General features: G+C 40.7%; 1 protein-coding gene across 2 annotated transcripts in view; it reads right to left on the bottom strand.

The window, feature by feature from the left end:
• The window catches only part of ARL15 (ADP ribosylation factor like GTPase 15), a 396290-nt gene that overhangs the window by 361932 nt on the left and 18334 nt on the right, over positions 1-16024 (bottom strand). The window contains exon 2 of one of the 2 annotated variants that reach the window (XM_038535112.1): positions 4137-4193. The exons of the other annotated variant lie outside the window; for it this stretch is intronic. Within the exon in view, the coding sequence (XP_038391040.1) occupies positions 4137-4193 (57 nt within the window). The remainder of the gene's footprint in view (positions 1-4136; positions 4194-16024) is intronic. 2 annotated transcript variants of the gene reach the window in all.

The raw sequence follows: 16024 nt of genomic DNA, 5'->3' as shown, positions 1-16024 counted from the left end.
CAAATTTAGAGTTTTTAGAGCTCTGTTACTAAGCAAAAGCGCTAACCATGCAGGTTATGTTACTGGTATTCTTTAGGTCAGATCAATGTAGGTCATCACTACATTGATTGTTAGTTCCTGCAGGTGTTGGATACAAGAGAAGCAACAATAGGCCAGTGGGGTCGTGTGCTATAGCTGGTACCATCCTAGGGGCTGAATAACTAACTTGGCGTCATTCATTCCCTTCAGGCCCCTTCACTTAGTTTTAATCAAAGGGGTTCACACTCCAACAGAAAGGTGGCTGCATGCTGAGATTACCACTCTATCCTGCTTCTGGCTACCACCAGCTGCTATGCTGCTATGACAGTCACAGTTCCCAGCTCAGAAGTCCCTAGAGCTGTAGTTTCCCAGGAGGGCACTCATCCTGATATTCCAAAGGGAAGTCCTAAACTAAGCCCTACTATGCCCTTTAGCCCACAGTTAATCTACAAGTGACTGCAGAAGGTTCGTTTCAAAAATCATTCTCAAGTATGGCCTGTTTCCACTGCCAGGATTTCACAAAATCATAGACTCACAATTGTAATGTCAACTCCGGGCCTGCACTTACTTCCCCTCCTTCCTCCTGACCAAAACCCAGTGAATGTTGTCTAATACCCAAAATAGTCTAGATCCATGTAACAGGACTCCTTTTGTTTCAAAAACTAAATTACTTCTTTGTAATACATCAGGATATCACATTCAAGAGAATACACATTATCTCCTGTGCTGCCCTGCATGGGAAAGAAAAGCTAGCCCCTCCAAGCAGAGGCTTGGTTTGAAAGACTTTTCTGCTTCACTGTTTCAATTTGTTCTGGGGTTGGGTAGCCATTATAACTGAGAAAGTTTAAGTTCTTCCACCTGTGGCTTAAGTTTCCTGCCTAGACAACCAACATAAGATTTATTTTCTTCAGTCTCCTGATTTAGGGCACTCTAAATAAGCATTTCCCTTTGATTCCTAAAGAAAGCTCTATCTATTCCAAATGTTGCTGAACACTGGATGGCATGCGTAGAACACCTTTTGTCATCTCAGTAATGATTTTTATTACACTTTTTAATGCCTAAGATTCAGTATGCATTCACATGAATATGATATATTTTTACCTTGGGAGTTTGCAGCATATCTGTCCTGTATATAGTCCATTTCTGTCTTGTTCACATTATGGATTCCTAATATATAAAAACTACGACTTTTCTTTCCTTATTTTTTAAGGACTTAATCAGCTGCTTTTTGGCAATGTTAGAAATATGCAGAAATAAGTCCCCTAACACCATTTCTCATCCCATAAACTCAGCCATGATCTTTAATTTCTTTAAAAATTTATAATTTATTTCCAACAGGTACCAAGAAGATTTCAGGTTTATATTATTTACAATTCAAGTTTTTCCCCCTCCTTGTTTTAGTCTGCTTAGGCTGCCATAATGAAATACTGTAGAATGGGTGACTTAAAATTTAGGTCTTCCTTCAGCTATAAGTCAGATCAGTGCACCAGCATGGTCCAGTTCTGGCAAGAGTTATTTTCCTGGCTTCTAGAAGGCCACCTTCTTGTGTGTGCATATAGCCCAGAAAGAGTGCAAACTATGATCTTTTCTAAGGGCTAATCCCATCATGAGGGCCACACCCTCAAGACTAGATCTAAACCTAATGATCTCCCAAAGGCCCCATCTCCCAATACCATCAAGCTGAGTGTTAGAGCTTCAACATAAGAAATGGAGGAGGGGACCATTTCAGTCTGTAGCACTCTCCTTTGAGGGACAATTTTTATCAACCTTAGAATTCGTCTACAGCCACAGCTTCTTTATTAAATAAGTAGGGACTAAACACCTGCTTGGTCCCTGGCCCAGGCTAAGCGCTAGGCATGCAAGAAAAACTGAAGAATGTCTGACATCAACAGGGCCAGGATTCATAGGTTCCAGTTGTAAATACCATATTGTGTTGACTCCCTGGGGTGGCTATGCTCAGATCTCTCATCTAGAGAAGCACAGATGACTTTCAGCCTCTAGCTGCCACAACTTTGGGTCCTCCATGGAAGGCTGTACCTCTGTAGGCCAATGCCAGCCAGTGCCTAGGTATGCAGAAGATCCTGGAGTCTGGCCCCTCCAACAGGCAGCTTTGCTCAGGGAAGCCCCCACCAGCCCCCAAGACTTTCTCAGGACCTCCTCGCCACCTAAAGGTCCACCACCACCAATCTTCCTTCCTTCTTCCCACTCTCGGTGGGAAGTCTTAAAGTCTTAAAGGCTCTCTACCTTCTTGCATTCCCTGCCCTCACCCCCGTCATCCAGACATTTCCCTAACTCGTCTCTTGTATGCGGATCCCAATTTGGCATCTGCTTCTTAAAGGACTCAAAAACAAAAATCATGCTCAAGAAGTAACTTTATATAAAGTAAACACATCTAGCTCCCAAGTTACCTATGCACCTAACTGCAGACAAACACCACCCAATTTTGTTTTGAGGCTGGAAAGGTTATATATGGAAATCTGGCAACTTGCACAAACATATAAAATACATAAAGATATTTAGCAGAGATAAGCAGCTAAAACAAATGATACGTTAAAAATCTGATTCTTCTTAAATTCAAACTAAGGCAAAACTGCAAACTGCTCATTTTAATGGACTGTAATTGAACCTACAGCTACTGAGAACTTCTCCTGTCCCAGTCTTGTACAAATTACCGTGGAAGATACCGGGACAAGCAAGCACAAATTAGGATCCCTGCCTTCAATCCTACAACCTGTGGTGATACCATTTACTCAGGATTCTTGATTTATCTGTTTAACAATTTCCTTAAACTTTTTGTGCACACTTATGAAGAATTCTTCTGTGCAAGGTGGGATACAAAAATCACTACATTTTTTAAGTCCTTCCTTGGGAAATAATTTGGTCTTCAGAAGTAAACATCATTGTATTCCCTGTCCAGTCTCAGAAGCCCCTCTCCCTAAAAGCCTTCAAAGGGAAAAGTCAAACTTTTGTCACTGAGTCTTATGACTAGAAAAGTCTTTTCATGGTCTTGTACACAGATGCCACCCCATATTTCTGAATTAAGAAACTGGCTCAGGGCATTTGAGTCAACTGATACAGATGGATGTGAAAAAAAAAAAAATGCTAACATGGGTTAGGATTTTGTTTTTGTACTGCAAAATACATCCTATGTACAAAAAAGCATATAAAGGAAATATGTAGTTTAAAGAATAAATATAAAGCAAACACTATGTGTATGCCATTCAAGTTAAGTAGACTATTACTGAAGCTTTTAAAGCCTTTTCCCCCTTCCTTCCAATCTCCCAGTGTAGAGTTTCTCAATCTCAACACTATCAGCATGTTGGGCCAGATTCTTATGTGCTTAACCAGTATATAGCTGGATGGTTAGCAATACCCCTAGCCTCAACCTACTAGATGCCAGTGGCATACCACTGCCACCACCCCCCAACTCCCAACTCCACCCACCCCCAGCTCAGTTGTGACAACCAAAAGGTCTCCAGCCAATACCATGTATCCCCTGGAGGGCAAAAATCACTCACTGCTGAGTACTACTACCCTAAAAGGTAACATCTGAAATTTTGCTTATCTTTATGGTGTATCTATCAATATATGTAGTCCTACAACATGTTGCTTAGTTTTACATTTCTGAACTTTGTAGAAATGAGATCAAACTGCATGTATTTTCCTGTGGCTTTTTTTTTTTTTTCATTCAAAATCACGCTTGTAAAATGTCTTCACTGTCAATTATATAGCTGCAGTTCATGTACAATTTTTAGATTATCTCTTTCTGTGGCTGTATAACATACTAGGAAATTAGAACTCCACAATTAATCCAGTCTATTACTGATGGACATTTGTAATACTGTGTTGTTATGAATATATTTCCCAGGGACAGTCCCTGCATATGTCGTCTTATAATTATGGAATAATTTCTCTGAGATATATACTTGGGAGATTTGCCCGTGTCACAGAATATACTGGCATTCAACTTAATTATTTTTCAAAATGGTTATAGAAATCTACACTCCCACCAGCAATGGAGGACAAGTCAAGTCCCGTTGCTCCACATGCTCTCCAACACTCAGTTCTTCATTTATATTTTCATGACATTTGGTACTGCAAAAATACACGTTGCTTACCGTGTGAATGCCAATTCTACAAACAGCAAATGAGGTCTGGATACATTCAGACATTCTCTACGAGATTAAGAATAAGAAATTACAACTAAATGTTTGTCCCACAGAACTGACTTCTCCCCCCTTGACTTGCTTCCCTCTTTAAAGAAAATCTGCTATACTCTGACATCTGCTTTATGAGCAAATAGCTGAATTTTTTTCCCCTCCTGTCTGCTCTTTTTAGGCCAGCTCAAGTCAGACCTGAATAGTAGACTGTGTGGCATAGTGTTTTATCATGAGACTATAAAGCAGATCCTTCAATAGGCAGTAACAATTCAATACCATTAAGAAATGGGATTTGTTATAATGGCTTAATTTCAATTCTGCTCAAATATCCAATTTTTAATTCTTTGCTAGAAGTTTTATAAGCATTTATTTAATTTAATTCTTACTAGATCATATAGGTCTAGAGTCCTTACAGAAAAGTAACTTTGTAGGGGATTGGATGGCTCAGTTAAGAGTCCGACTCTTAATTTTGGCTCAGGTCATGATCTCAGTGTTGTGAGATCGAGCCTCACATCGGTTCTATGCTGGGTGTGGAGCCTGCTTGAGAATTTCTCACCCTCTCCCTCTGCTGGAACCTCCTCTTAAAAAAAAAAAAAATCCTGTATAGAAAGGAAACCCTCCTTGTTAAATATTGAACATTTTGAATGGGCTGCATTTAGAGGAGATGGAGGTTTCAGTCTCTGAATGCTCCACGCAGCATTCCTTTTTTTCACTTCTACCCAATCAACTTCAGATTCCTAAAACTCGTGCCCACTTGAAAAACCATGCAGACCAAACGTGTATGGATTTATTTTAACTGGAAAAGTATTTTTTTTGCATATTAAATTGGTATAGAGTCAAAATAAACCTAACTTTATACAGTTTGACATTGTTTTCATGGTTTATTATCAAGTAAGAGCTTCCGCATGAGCTTAGAATGCCACAAGTCACAATCGTGATTGTAATCTGTTGTGCAGAGGAAGCAGAGATACAGGATCCCGGATTCCCATGGTAGCCAAAATGCTCTTAAAGATGTATTCCTTCTGAAGGTCAAGAAGCCCTAGCAGATTGATTTTGCAAAAGTCTGACTCTTCAGATATCCGTAAGAAACTAAACTCTGTATGATTAAAGAACTTTGGTACAGACGAGGCTGAAAGCCAAAGGCTGTATGCATGAACCTCCAAATAAAAATAAAAATGGAAAAAAAAAAATCAAGCTCAGAAGATAATTTGTTGGGTAAAGTTCTTAAACTTAATCTAAACTTTCAGAAAGTTCCATTCACTGGTGCCATTGTTCAAAAAAGTGGCTGATGATTTCATCTTGGGGAATGTTTCATTAAGGAATCAACACTACTAGGTTTCTTTATTTTGAATGAAATGCATTACTGAAAAGACCCCAGGGCAATGCTACAGGCCCCCTCAGAGCTGAGAGAGAATTGCTCATTACCCCTTGTCCCACATTCATTCCTCCGTTCCACCTTGGAAAGTCACACCAATTTGTACTTTGTACAAATTGATTTAACAACCCTCAGCTGAAAAGGTTTTTTCCCCAAATGACAATTAACTTATTTATTTTATGTTCCCTGGAATAAAAAAAAAGTATATATCCCAGCCATACCTTGAGCTAGGGATGGTCGTGTAAGTTCTCCGTAACAAGATGTAAGGAAAGGATGCACAAAGGGAACAGACTCTAAGAGGGACCCTTTGGCTCTCCTGCCTTTCTCAGCTCTTTTTCCACTCTGTAGAATCACACTTTGTTACATAAGTCTGTGAGACTTACTGTAGCTCCAGCAACTACCTCAGAGCATGAGGGCCCCCAGAGATAACAGGCACATGAAGTGGAACCCAAGCATGAGTGAGCCTGGGGACAAAATGACAGTGGAGCTGCCACACGATCCACCTCCACACCCTGTGCATGAAATAGAGATCAACCTTGAACTTGTTTATAGACTGGTGTATATCTCAACTTCCTAACTGCCTACAGAGCAATATTTTTAAGAAGTAGATGTCCCCAATGACATAAAGGAGTCCTAGCATTTGTCATTAGAGAGTGACTCTTCAAGAGCTTTACTTTTCAAAAGGGGAGACATCTGTCATTACTTAAAAAACCTACTTTCCACTCCCACCTTTTCACATTCCCAAAACATAAAAGTACTGTTATTGGGATTGCCAAAATCATTACCCTGAAAATCCTAAATGTACTGTGTTTTCCTCTGAGTAGCCTTATTACCTCATTCCCTCTAACCATTACCAATACTTCCTCATCGCTGAGCATCCCACCTCAGACCAAGTAGCAGGACCACCATCCAGCTCTAGCTGCTTTCAACACCATGAATGGCATCTCTCCTCTCATTAGAGGGAATCAGATAAAAAGGGTTTAAAAGCCTAACCAAACTTCCTTTGGCCATGGTGTAAGAACCAGTAGTATACTTAAAATGACTAGATCATATTCTTTCCCTGTACAGATGCTCTATTTGTAAGAACTCATTTTAATGGTAAACCCATGGGATACTGCATAGCATGGAATGAAAAAGGAGTAATTATTTCCAATTAAAGAATGAAGCTCTACCCCAGATAAAATCTGACCCAGTAGCCTCTAAATCAGCATTCATAAATCTACATGTAGACTTGCCTAAGAACTCAAGAATGTTATTCACAAACAACCTTCAGAACAATCTCTCTTTGCTATCTCAACAGAAGTATAAAAAAGATATTCTGTCAAAAGCAAGTCATAGATTGGTTAAGATCTGTTAAGATATTAGGTCGATAGAATAACATGTGTAATCAAGAAAAAGAATACTCAATTTGAAATAAGTTTACTTACAGTTTACTGTTGTTTTCCCTAAGAAATTTCAAAGGTGAGCATGAAAATAAAGGAGAAAAAAAAAATCTTCAACAAGATGACAGAAAATGTTATTTACCATAACAGTCCATAAAGGATTTCAAGGTATAACAAATTTCATCTCCAGAGGGTGTAAAAACACAATTTCTCTTCTTCTAAAAGCTATTTTAATAGTTTGGTGTGTTATATGACCCATCCTAATGTAAAGATGGTCACGTCTCCTTATTTTCTCCTCTTATTCTGCATGTGAGGAGAGTAAGAGGTTAATCTAGCCAAGCCAACTCTGTAGAGTACTAGGAGTAACATTCAGAACTGGAACAACAAGAAAGGAGGTGTGACAGCAGCTAAAACCCCTTCGAAAGAGGCCCACACCTGGCTCATCTCTTGCCAAAGAAAGCTAACATCTAGCAGGTTCTCTTGACAGCATCCCAAAACAAATGTGCTGGAGGCAAAGATGCAACATTTGGGGAACTGTGGACAGAGAAGACCCATTCTAGTGCATTCCATGGTGCATGGGAGCGTCAAACTGCCAAGTGGCTAGAATCCTCCCCCAGTAAAGGTCATGTCAATCCCGATGCTTTGAGTCACTGCTCCAGACTGACAGAAACAAACCCTGGGAATGCCACTTGCTTCAGAACTCAGCATTTCCTTCTGGGAGTGTTGTCACTGAAAACATCCACAGTGAATTATTTCACATCTCCCTCCGTATGCTCTAAAAGTTACTTTCCCCAAATAGGAAATAACTTTTTTTTAAAAAGTCATGAATATTTATAAAATAAAATGAAATTCTGTTTACAAAATGTACAGGATTTTATTCCTCACCATTTCTTACAGTTTCTTCTATCTAGAGGGGAAAAAAAAAAAAAAAAGAAGAGGGTGATCAGGAACCCAGAAAGAAGCATTTGCATCTAAAGCAAAGCTAACAAAATTGGCCTCTCAACATTTTCTTCAAGGTTTTTAGTTGTAAAAATGCCACCACCATCCCAAGAGCACCTACATGTTCCAAGCGATCACCACACCTGTCTGACCATGGAATACAGTAGTTCAACTAGTAAAAAAAGGAAACACTGCCTTCACCAGCTAGAAAAAGAATAAAAGAAAAAGAAAAAAAGAAAAAGAAAAAGAAAAAGAAAAAGAAAAAGAAAAAGAAAAAGAAAAAGAAAAATCATGCATGATCTTTCTGTGAAATTCAAGCACAAAAATTTGAAAAGCTAACTAGAAGAAATAACCTCAGATTTGCAAAGTCATGTACCAGAAATAACCCAACACAAGCATAAATTGTCCTATCAAAATTTATGGATTTCATCACAGCAATGGTTTGGCTAATCTTTTGCAAACAGCACTGAAGGTCACAGGTAATAGTCTCACAAAAGCAGATTTTGGCTTAATATTGAAAAACAGTTCTCTTTCTGAAAATTCTAAATAAGAAGTATGAGAAGAAGGAACAAAATGTGCTTCTGATTTATCAGATTAAAAATTAATACCACTTACCTTGGGGAGTTTATTCCTTCAGTTTTTACAAGACAATGGGGTTAAATTCAACCCAAAACAAAAACAAAAAACAAAACCCGTGCTGAGCATCATCAATGTGACAGGCTTTGTTAGGCGAGTATACAAAGATAAATGAGCCCAAGCCCTGACATCAATGGTTTCCTAATGCAGGAGGGAGTAATTTAACATACTTGCAACAGACAATGGCAATATAAAGGTGTTCAGCATAATAACGGTTTTGTACAAAGGGTTTTAGGGAAACACAGTGGGAGACTGAACCCAATGAAGACTTTCTAGTAGATTTATAAAAGATCAGGAATTAGCTAGGTGAAAGGAAGTACAGAAGGTCATCGCAGGTGGAAGGGACATGAGTAAAAATCATGCACCAGCACAGGACGTGCAAGGATCCGTGGGCTATTGGTATAGGCCTAAACATCCTATTTTCAAATAATCACTTCTCAATCTGTTATTGGTACTCACTGTCTACATTCTGTCTACAATTCATATTAATATACAAAGCCTCCTTTTAAGCTTTTATCTCTAACTCCCTGTGTCAAAGGAAGTTTCATTTGTTGAGGATCGCACAGACTGTCACATTATGAAGTCTGCTCTTCTACAGACTCTACACCCTGCAGCTGAAAATGCTCACAACCAAGATTGCCACAGCTTATTAAACTACAAGGCTGGCCATCATTAAGGTGGCCAACCACCACGGTGTGGCCCAGCAGGGAGAGCTAGGCGAGGCCAATCATTCTTGCTCTCCAAAATTTAAGTGGAAAAATACCAAGAAGATGAAGCAGTTAGCAGAGGGAAGTGAAGCTGACAGAATATGAAAAGCAAAGCTATTAAGTAGCTTCATGAAGAAACACAGTGACCTACATTCATGAGGAAGCCAAAAGTATGCATAAAAAACTACACAGAAAAGAGATCTACAGAGCAGAAGAGATTAACTCTGTCAGTAATCTCAAGAAGTAGAGATACAAATATGTGAAGAGTAACTGAAGAGAGCTACAGAGAAGACTGTTTCTGAGTGAAAAAGTCATGTATTCTTCAGTTTCTTTTGCAACTATACATAACAATGTGACCAGGTTCTGGTCAATGAGATCTTCAGAAAGTCTGAAGTCTTCCAAAGGGAGGCTCACTCTTCCACACTTTCTCTATCCTGAAGCCTGGAATGCAGAAGTGATGGCAGGAGCTCTGGCAGCACTTTGAACTATGAGTTTCAAGTCCACACGCTGAGCAGCAGCACTGTAAGGCCCTAACACCTCCCAGACTTACCTGAGGGAAAAAAATACACATCTCCCCTGTCAAAGTCACTACTTTCCAAGCAATTCCAAACCCAACAGATAAGTTGTTGAGACTGCTGAGACCGTGTCATCTCAACAAGGAGAGTCCCTTCAGATGGAAGTGTGATGCATACCACTTTACACTAGTGTTTTCCTCAAGGCAGAGAGGGAAACCACAGCTGTTAGTTATATAACAGACCTAGGATTTGGAAACCCAAATCTTTTGGACTTGGGAGCCCACACTCAATTATTAAGAACAAATGAATGCAAATGAAGTCAAAGGGAATAGTATATTCATAAGTATTCTATGGCTCAAATACTCTACCAAAGCCAATTTTTAAAAGCTGATGCAGTATCACTTACCAACCACAAAACGCTCTGGACAAATCTCCACGACCCTCTAGCCTATCTAGACAGAAAGGCTCCTACTCCCAGAACCTAGGGAAAAGGTGCATGACCACCAGAAACTGAATAAAGGCACCAGCCCCTTGCCCATGGTAGAGTCCTGCCAAATTCTGATTTGTAGGGAGTGGAATGGATTTCTAAGAGCACAGAGGATTCTGGGGAGACCCGCAGTGTATTTTTGTACGGTGGTAAAAAGTCTCTCATTACCTTTAAGCAAAAGAACTGTCCACATGCAGTGACAACTTGAAGAGCTCAGCCTTAATATTTCAGCTCTCCACCTGTCCCTGGGATGTTTCACTGCTGCAGCATGGTAATACAGTCATCCTTTTGAAAGGCGCAAGGATTTTATATGGCCAAGTTGAAGGCAGTGTATGTGGCATTAATAATCTTCATTAAATAGATATGTATTTGTAACGAGCACCTGCTCTGTGCCCGGCAGTGTCCTCTTGGGCTGGAGACTAAAGCAATGCATAGAGCCCCTGCTTCTCACAGGGTTTACACCCCAGTGCCCATTCAGGCAAAACCAAGCAAGTTAGTGGGCGCCTGAGTGGTGCAGGCAGTTGAGCGTCCAACTCTCAATTTGGCTCAGGTCATGATCCTGGTGTCGTGGGATGGAGCCATGTGTTGGGCTCCGTGCTCAGCATGGAGTCTGTTTGAGACGCTCTCCCCCTCTCCCTCTGCCCCGCCCCCTGCTTGCTGTTCTCCTCAAATCTTTAAGAAAAAAAAATTAAGTTAGAGGGCAAGTGCTATGAAGAAAGGTAAGAGCAGAATGTGCAAGGGAGAGTGGACTTGGGGTACTACCCTTTTTGAGAGCAGATATAGTAATTCTAACAATATTACAGACAAAGTAAGGGAAGGCAGAAAAGTTTTCAACAGCTTTGCTTCAAAAATCCCTGCTGTAGGCAGACATGGTACTCTACCATGAAAAGTCACAGCATCAGACACTCTATTCAATAGTTCACAGACACTTATTAAGAAGCAGTTCAGAGAGCCATTAAGAGTATAGATTTGGGGGTCAGGCTTCTTGGAATCAAATCCCAGCCATACAAGTTACTGTTTGTGGGACTCTGGGTAACTTACTTAACCACTCTGTATCTTAATTTGCCATTCGTGAAGAGAGGATAATAGTACTAAGTACTTCAAAGTACTTCGAAGGTAGGGGGATTAAAGGAGTTCTAGAAGGAAACCTAGTAAGCTCCAAATTTGTGTTTGCTTATTTTTAAATTGAGTGTCTACTGTGCTCCAGGCACACAAATTCCTCTACGCATCTGCACTCAGGGGCCCCAGACCTGGGAGGCCTCAGGAGATGTGCTCTGCCATCAGTTTCTAAGGATCCCTGGATCCTGCTTCACATTCCAGGACTATGACTTCTCATTGCAAACACAGTCACCCAGGGTACTAACTCAAGATTCTCCAAAGGAAGAAATGTTCTGAAGCCAGAGGGCTTAGCTCCCAGCATGCCCCACCCCCCAGACCCAGCACCAGAGGCAAAAAAACAAAAACAAAAACCAAAAATCATTCATTTCAGCCAGATCCCATACTGCTCTTCGGCCAGGCAATTTCCAACTATATAAAAACAGGTTCTAGTCTACATTATGTTAAATTCTACTAGTCGATTGCCACAACATTTTAATGTTCAGTACCAACATTTTATAATGACAGGCATCCAGGTGACAATGCAATCCCCAACTAGACACTTAGGAAGGAATATTGTTAGAATCATAAGAAAAATTCTATTTTAAACACGTACATTTATCCTCCATTCCCTCTCTCCCATTCTTTCTTGGATGTAATTGAATACGACCTTTTAGCACTGCCCTTCTGTTGTCAGGGATTCTGTCTTTGAACTATTTTAAGCCTCTACCTGGACATAACATGATGCTTATATTGTCAATGTATTTCAAGTCCTGAAAAGATCCAAGTGGGCAAGCCCTTTTACACTAAATCAAGACCTCCATATGAAAATAACTGTACTGCCCAGAAACACTAGTTACAGGAGAATGTGGTCCAACCATTTAAAGAGTCAAAAAGCTTACTGGTTTATGAATTAGACCATCTGGATTTTTCGTTTTTCTGACTGTGGTAAGAGAAATAAGCAAAGTATGAGCTTTAGAGTTTAGACAAATCTGTGTTCAAATAATTCAGAGCACAATCTTAGAAAACTTCTGTGCTCCCAGCTTTAGTAACTGGTCCTCAGTTACCAGTGAGAAAAGACTACTACTAACCTTATTGGATCAAGTAAACAAGCATCAGGTGCTTGGCAAAGAAAAGACATTCCCTCAAACTCACTGAGGCCCAGGCCAAGCCGTCAACATCTGCTGCTGGACAGTCTCCCCGACACATCCCCCACCTCACCCCCTCATCCCTCACCTCTGAATAATCCAGTTTCCAGGCTGCGGAAAAGAGCAAGATTTCAACGTGCAAATCAGGTCCTATTACTTCCTGCCTAAAACCACTTACTAGTGTAAGAGTAATCTTAAGTGAAACTCAACTCCCTAGGATAACCTCCTGGCCCCACAGGATCCAGTCCAGCTTTTCTCTGGGATCTGCTTTCAAAGCCAGTTTCTTTGGGCCACTCTTCAGCAGCTAGTACCCCCAACTTCATGACTTCTATGAACAGACATACCACTTTCTTACATTTGCTGAAGAAAAGTGACCAATCAAGATGCCTGGGGAAGTACTTGGGGATTTACTTTGAAGTCCCAGGCTACCTGTGCCCAACTCAGGTGGCTAGAATCTACCTACTTTTGGTTCCCCAGGGACTCTGCTCTAGTTCCCTTCCCCTCAAGGGACACTATCTTTTTTTGTTAAGTTTTTTTTTTTGTAAGTTTTATCCCTGTCCCTAAAGTCTAGCTGCAGATGGCACAAGTCCTCTCTGCTTGCTGTTCACATCCTTGCTGCCCACCTACTCCAAAGATGTACATGCTGGCCCTTCTTACTGCATGGTTTTTACTGCTAATTAATTAGAGACAGGCAAATACAGGGCAGTTGGGAAAACAAAAACAAAACAAAAAAACAAAACCCAACTCCATCAGTAAAGTCTGCAAACTCCTTGCCCTGGTTTCTGATTGTATGGATAAGCAAGCCTCTTAAACTCCTATCCCTCTGCCTCTAGGAGGGTGGATTTCCCCCAAACCCTGCTCTTCACTCTCAGGCCAGACGACAGAATCACAACCCACAAATAAGGGGGGCTACATACAGCCCCTTGCAAGCCACTCCCTTTAGGCAAGTAATGGTTATTTCTGAGGACAGAGTTCCTAGTCAAGGTTCCTTTAAGATGGTGAAAAAAAGACAAATGAACCCATAGTATTGAATTCATATGGAGCCACACACAATTTAAAACTGTGACTGTGGGTGGTGGGCACTGAGGTGGGCACTTGACGGGATGAGCACTGGGTGTTATTCTGTATGTTGGCAAATTGAATGCCAATAAAAAATAAATTTATTATTAAAAAAATAAATAAAACTGTGACTGTGATTATCTTAAAATGACATTTATTAAGAAACTCCTACGTGCTGGCTGTTTTGCACGGTCATCTCTGTCCTCACAACTAGAGCAAGGAGGGCATTTCTAGGTCCTTCAGATGAAACGCTGAGAATGAGTTACCAGCACATGGCTGCTCAGTGACACAACTTCCATTTCCACCTAGGTCTGATTCCAAACTGGTGGTTTTCAAACTACAACCCCCACAGGGTTTGAAAGAGGCAGCTAGGGCCGCCCAGGTGGCTCAGCGGTTTAGCACCGCCTTCCGCCCAGGGTGTGATCCTGGAGTCACGGGATCGAGTCCCACATCGGGCTCCCTGCATGGAGCCTGCTTCTCCCTCTGCTTGTGTCTCTGTCTCTCATGAATAAATAAATAAAATCTTAAAAAAAAAAAAAAAGAAAGAGGCAGCTAGATACTTAAGAAATTACTTTTATGAAGAGAACTGATTTTTTATTAGAGGCTGAAATGAAGAAAAACATAATCAAATGTGCTGTACATGAACTTTCCACACATCGGAGACCACCCACGCACACTCCTGTCCTGCCAGAGTAACGTTTTTTGTTGGAGGGTTAAGCCTCAGAATAAAACCTGTATCCTGCTTTCTGATCAGCACGGGAGTTTTGACTTGCTCCGTTTCCCACCTGGGCCAGTTCATCCCTCCTTTGGCAACCTGGTGGTCCCCCATTCCCGGGAGGTCACCAGATTGATGCCAATACCCAATCAGCATGCACATTACAGCCCAGAACTCCTGGGCTCAAGCAATCCTCCTGCCTCAGTTTCCTGAGTAGCGAGGACTACAGGCAGACACCACTGCACCCAGCTGTATTATGCTTGCTTTCTTTCTTTCTTTCTTTCTTTCTTTCTTTCTTTCTTTCTTTCTTTCTTTCTTTTTCTTTTTTTTTTTTTGTATTCTGCTTTCTGATTGAAGAGATTGAAGATGAAGCTACTTTAAAATCTGTAAGTGTTGCAACTGTGATTCCATTACAATCCTATTCTCCCTTAATGTCCCAAAAAAGAAATGTTGAGCCAAATGAACCCAGCAGATATCCCTTCAGTTCTCATCCATCTAAATAGATCGAAGTTAAAAACCACCGAAATCTTTTTTTTTAATTTTTATTTATTTATGATAGTCACACACAGAGAGAGAGAGAGAGAGAGAGAGAGAGAGAGCGAGGCAGAGACACAGGCAGAGGGAGAAGCAGGCTCCAAGCACCGGGAGCCCGACATGGGATTCGATCCCGGGTCTCCGGGATCGCGCCCTGGGCCAAAGGCAGGCGCCAAACCGCTGCGCCACCCAGGGATCCCAAAAACATCGAAATCTAAATTCAGTTTTGTGTTTATCAAAACAGCTTCATTGCCCTCACTGATCTTGAACACACTATAAGGAGACAGGAATCATAAGTTTGTAAAAACCACGTATAAGAAAGTATCGTTTGTTTTAGATATCTGAGTTCTGCATAAAATTGGCTGGAAAGAATTCCATTGTTTAAATGAAAAGAAACATTTGAAATCCTCCCCTATTCAATCCTCCCCAGAATGAATTTTAAGTAACTCATGGTAAATAAAGCACAGAGATGGCCTCATATTAAGACCAACTGATAAGCAGGGGGAAAGACGAAAAAAATATTGCATCGACTTTGCCTTCTCACTCAATGCATGAAGCCCTTCTATAATGTTCTTTACAGGTAGGAAGCACCTTCTGCTTTGTCATTTCCTATTCACACCAAGTGGCTAAACTTACTAAGAAAGTTCCTTACCTTGAATCAATACCTGCCTTCCTACAAATTCTGACCCTTCCATTATAGTCTGCCTCTGAGGATTCACCAGATATTGTTTATGTCCTTCAAAGCCCTGAAGCCATTGATCTTAGGGTCTCCTTTTAAAGGTATCCTGCAAGTACAAAAACCAAAATTCTGATGCCAACAATAACAACAAAAATATATCATGAAATACTACCTCTCCTCAAGGAGGTAAATTGATTCTACTAGCCTAGAGGTAGGCAAGCTTAATCTATGGGCCAAATTTGGCCCACTGCCTGTTTTTGTAAATAAAGCTTTATTGGATCACAGCTACGTCCATCTATTTATGAATTATGTCTGGCTGCTTTAGTGTGACAATAGCAGAGTAGTTAAGACACAGACTGTATAGCCCACAAAGCCTAAAATATTTACTAGCTGGCCCTTTACAGGAAAAGTCTGTCCACCCTGTTCTAGCCCACCAACAGGAGCCCACAAGCAAAGAATTGTATTATAGTCGATATTTTGGGATATAGTTCAGTAGATCTAGAGTTATCCCTGGGTTACCCATGGTGCCCAAGTACCTAGCAAACGTTAAGCTCGCTATAAGCATTTGAGTAAGA

The sequence above is a fragment of the Canis lupus genome, chromosome 4, assembly GCF_011100685.1.
Source record: "Canis lupus familiaris isolate Mischka breed German Shepherd chromosome 4, alternate assembly UU_Cfam_GSD_1.0, whole genome shotgun sequence".
NCBI lineage: Eukaryota > Metazoa > Chordata > Mammalia > Carnivora > Canidae > Canis > Canis lupus.
Note: the sequence above shows the minus strand (reverse complement) of the source record. Positions and strands in the feature narration are given on the sequence as shown.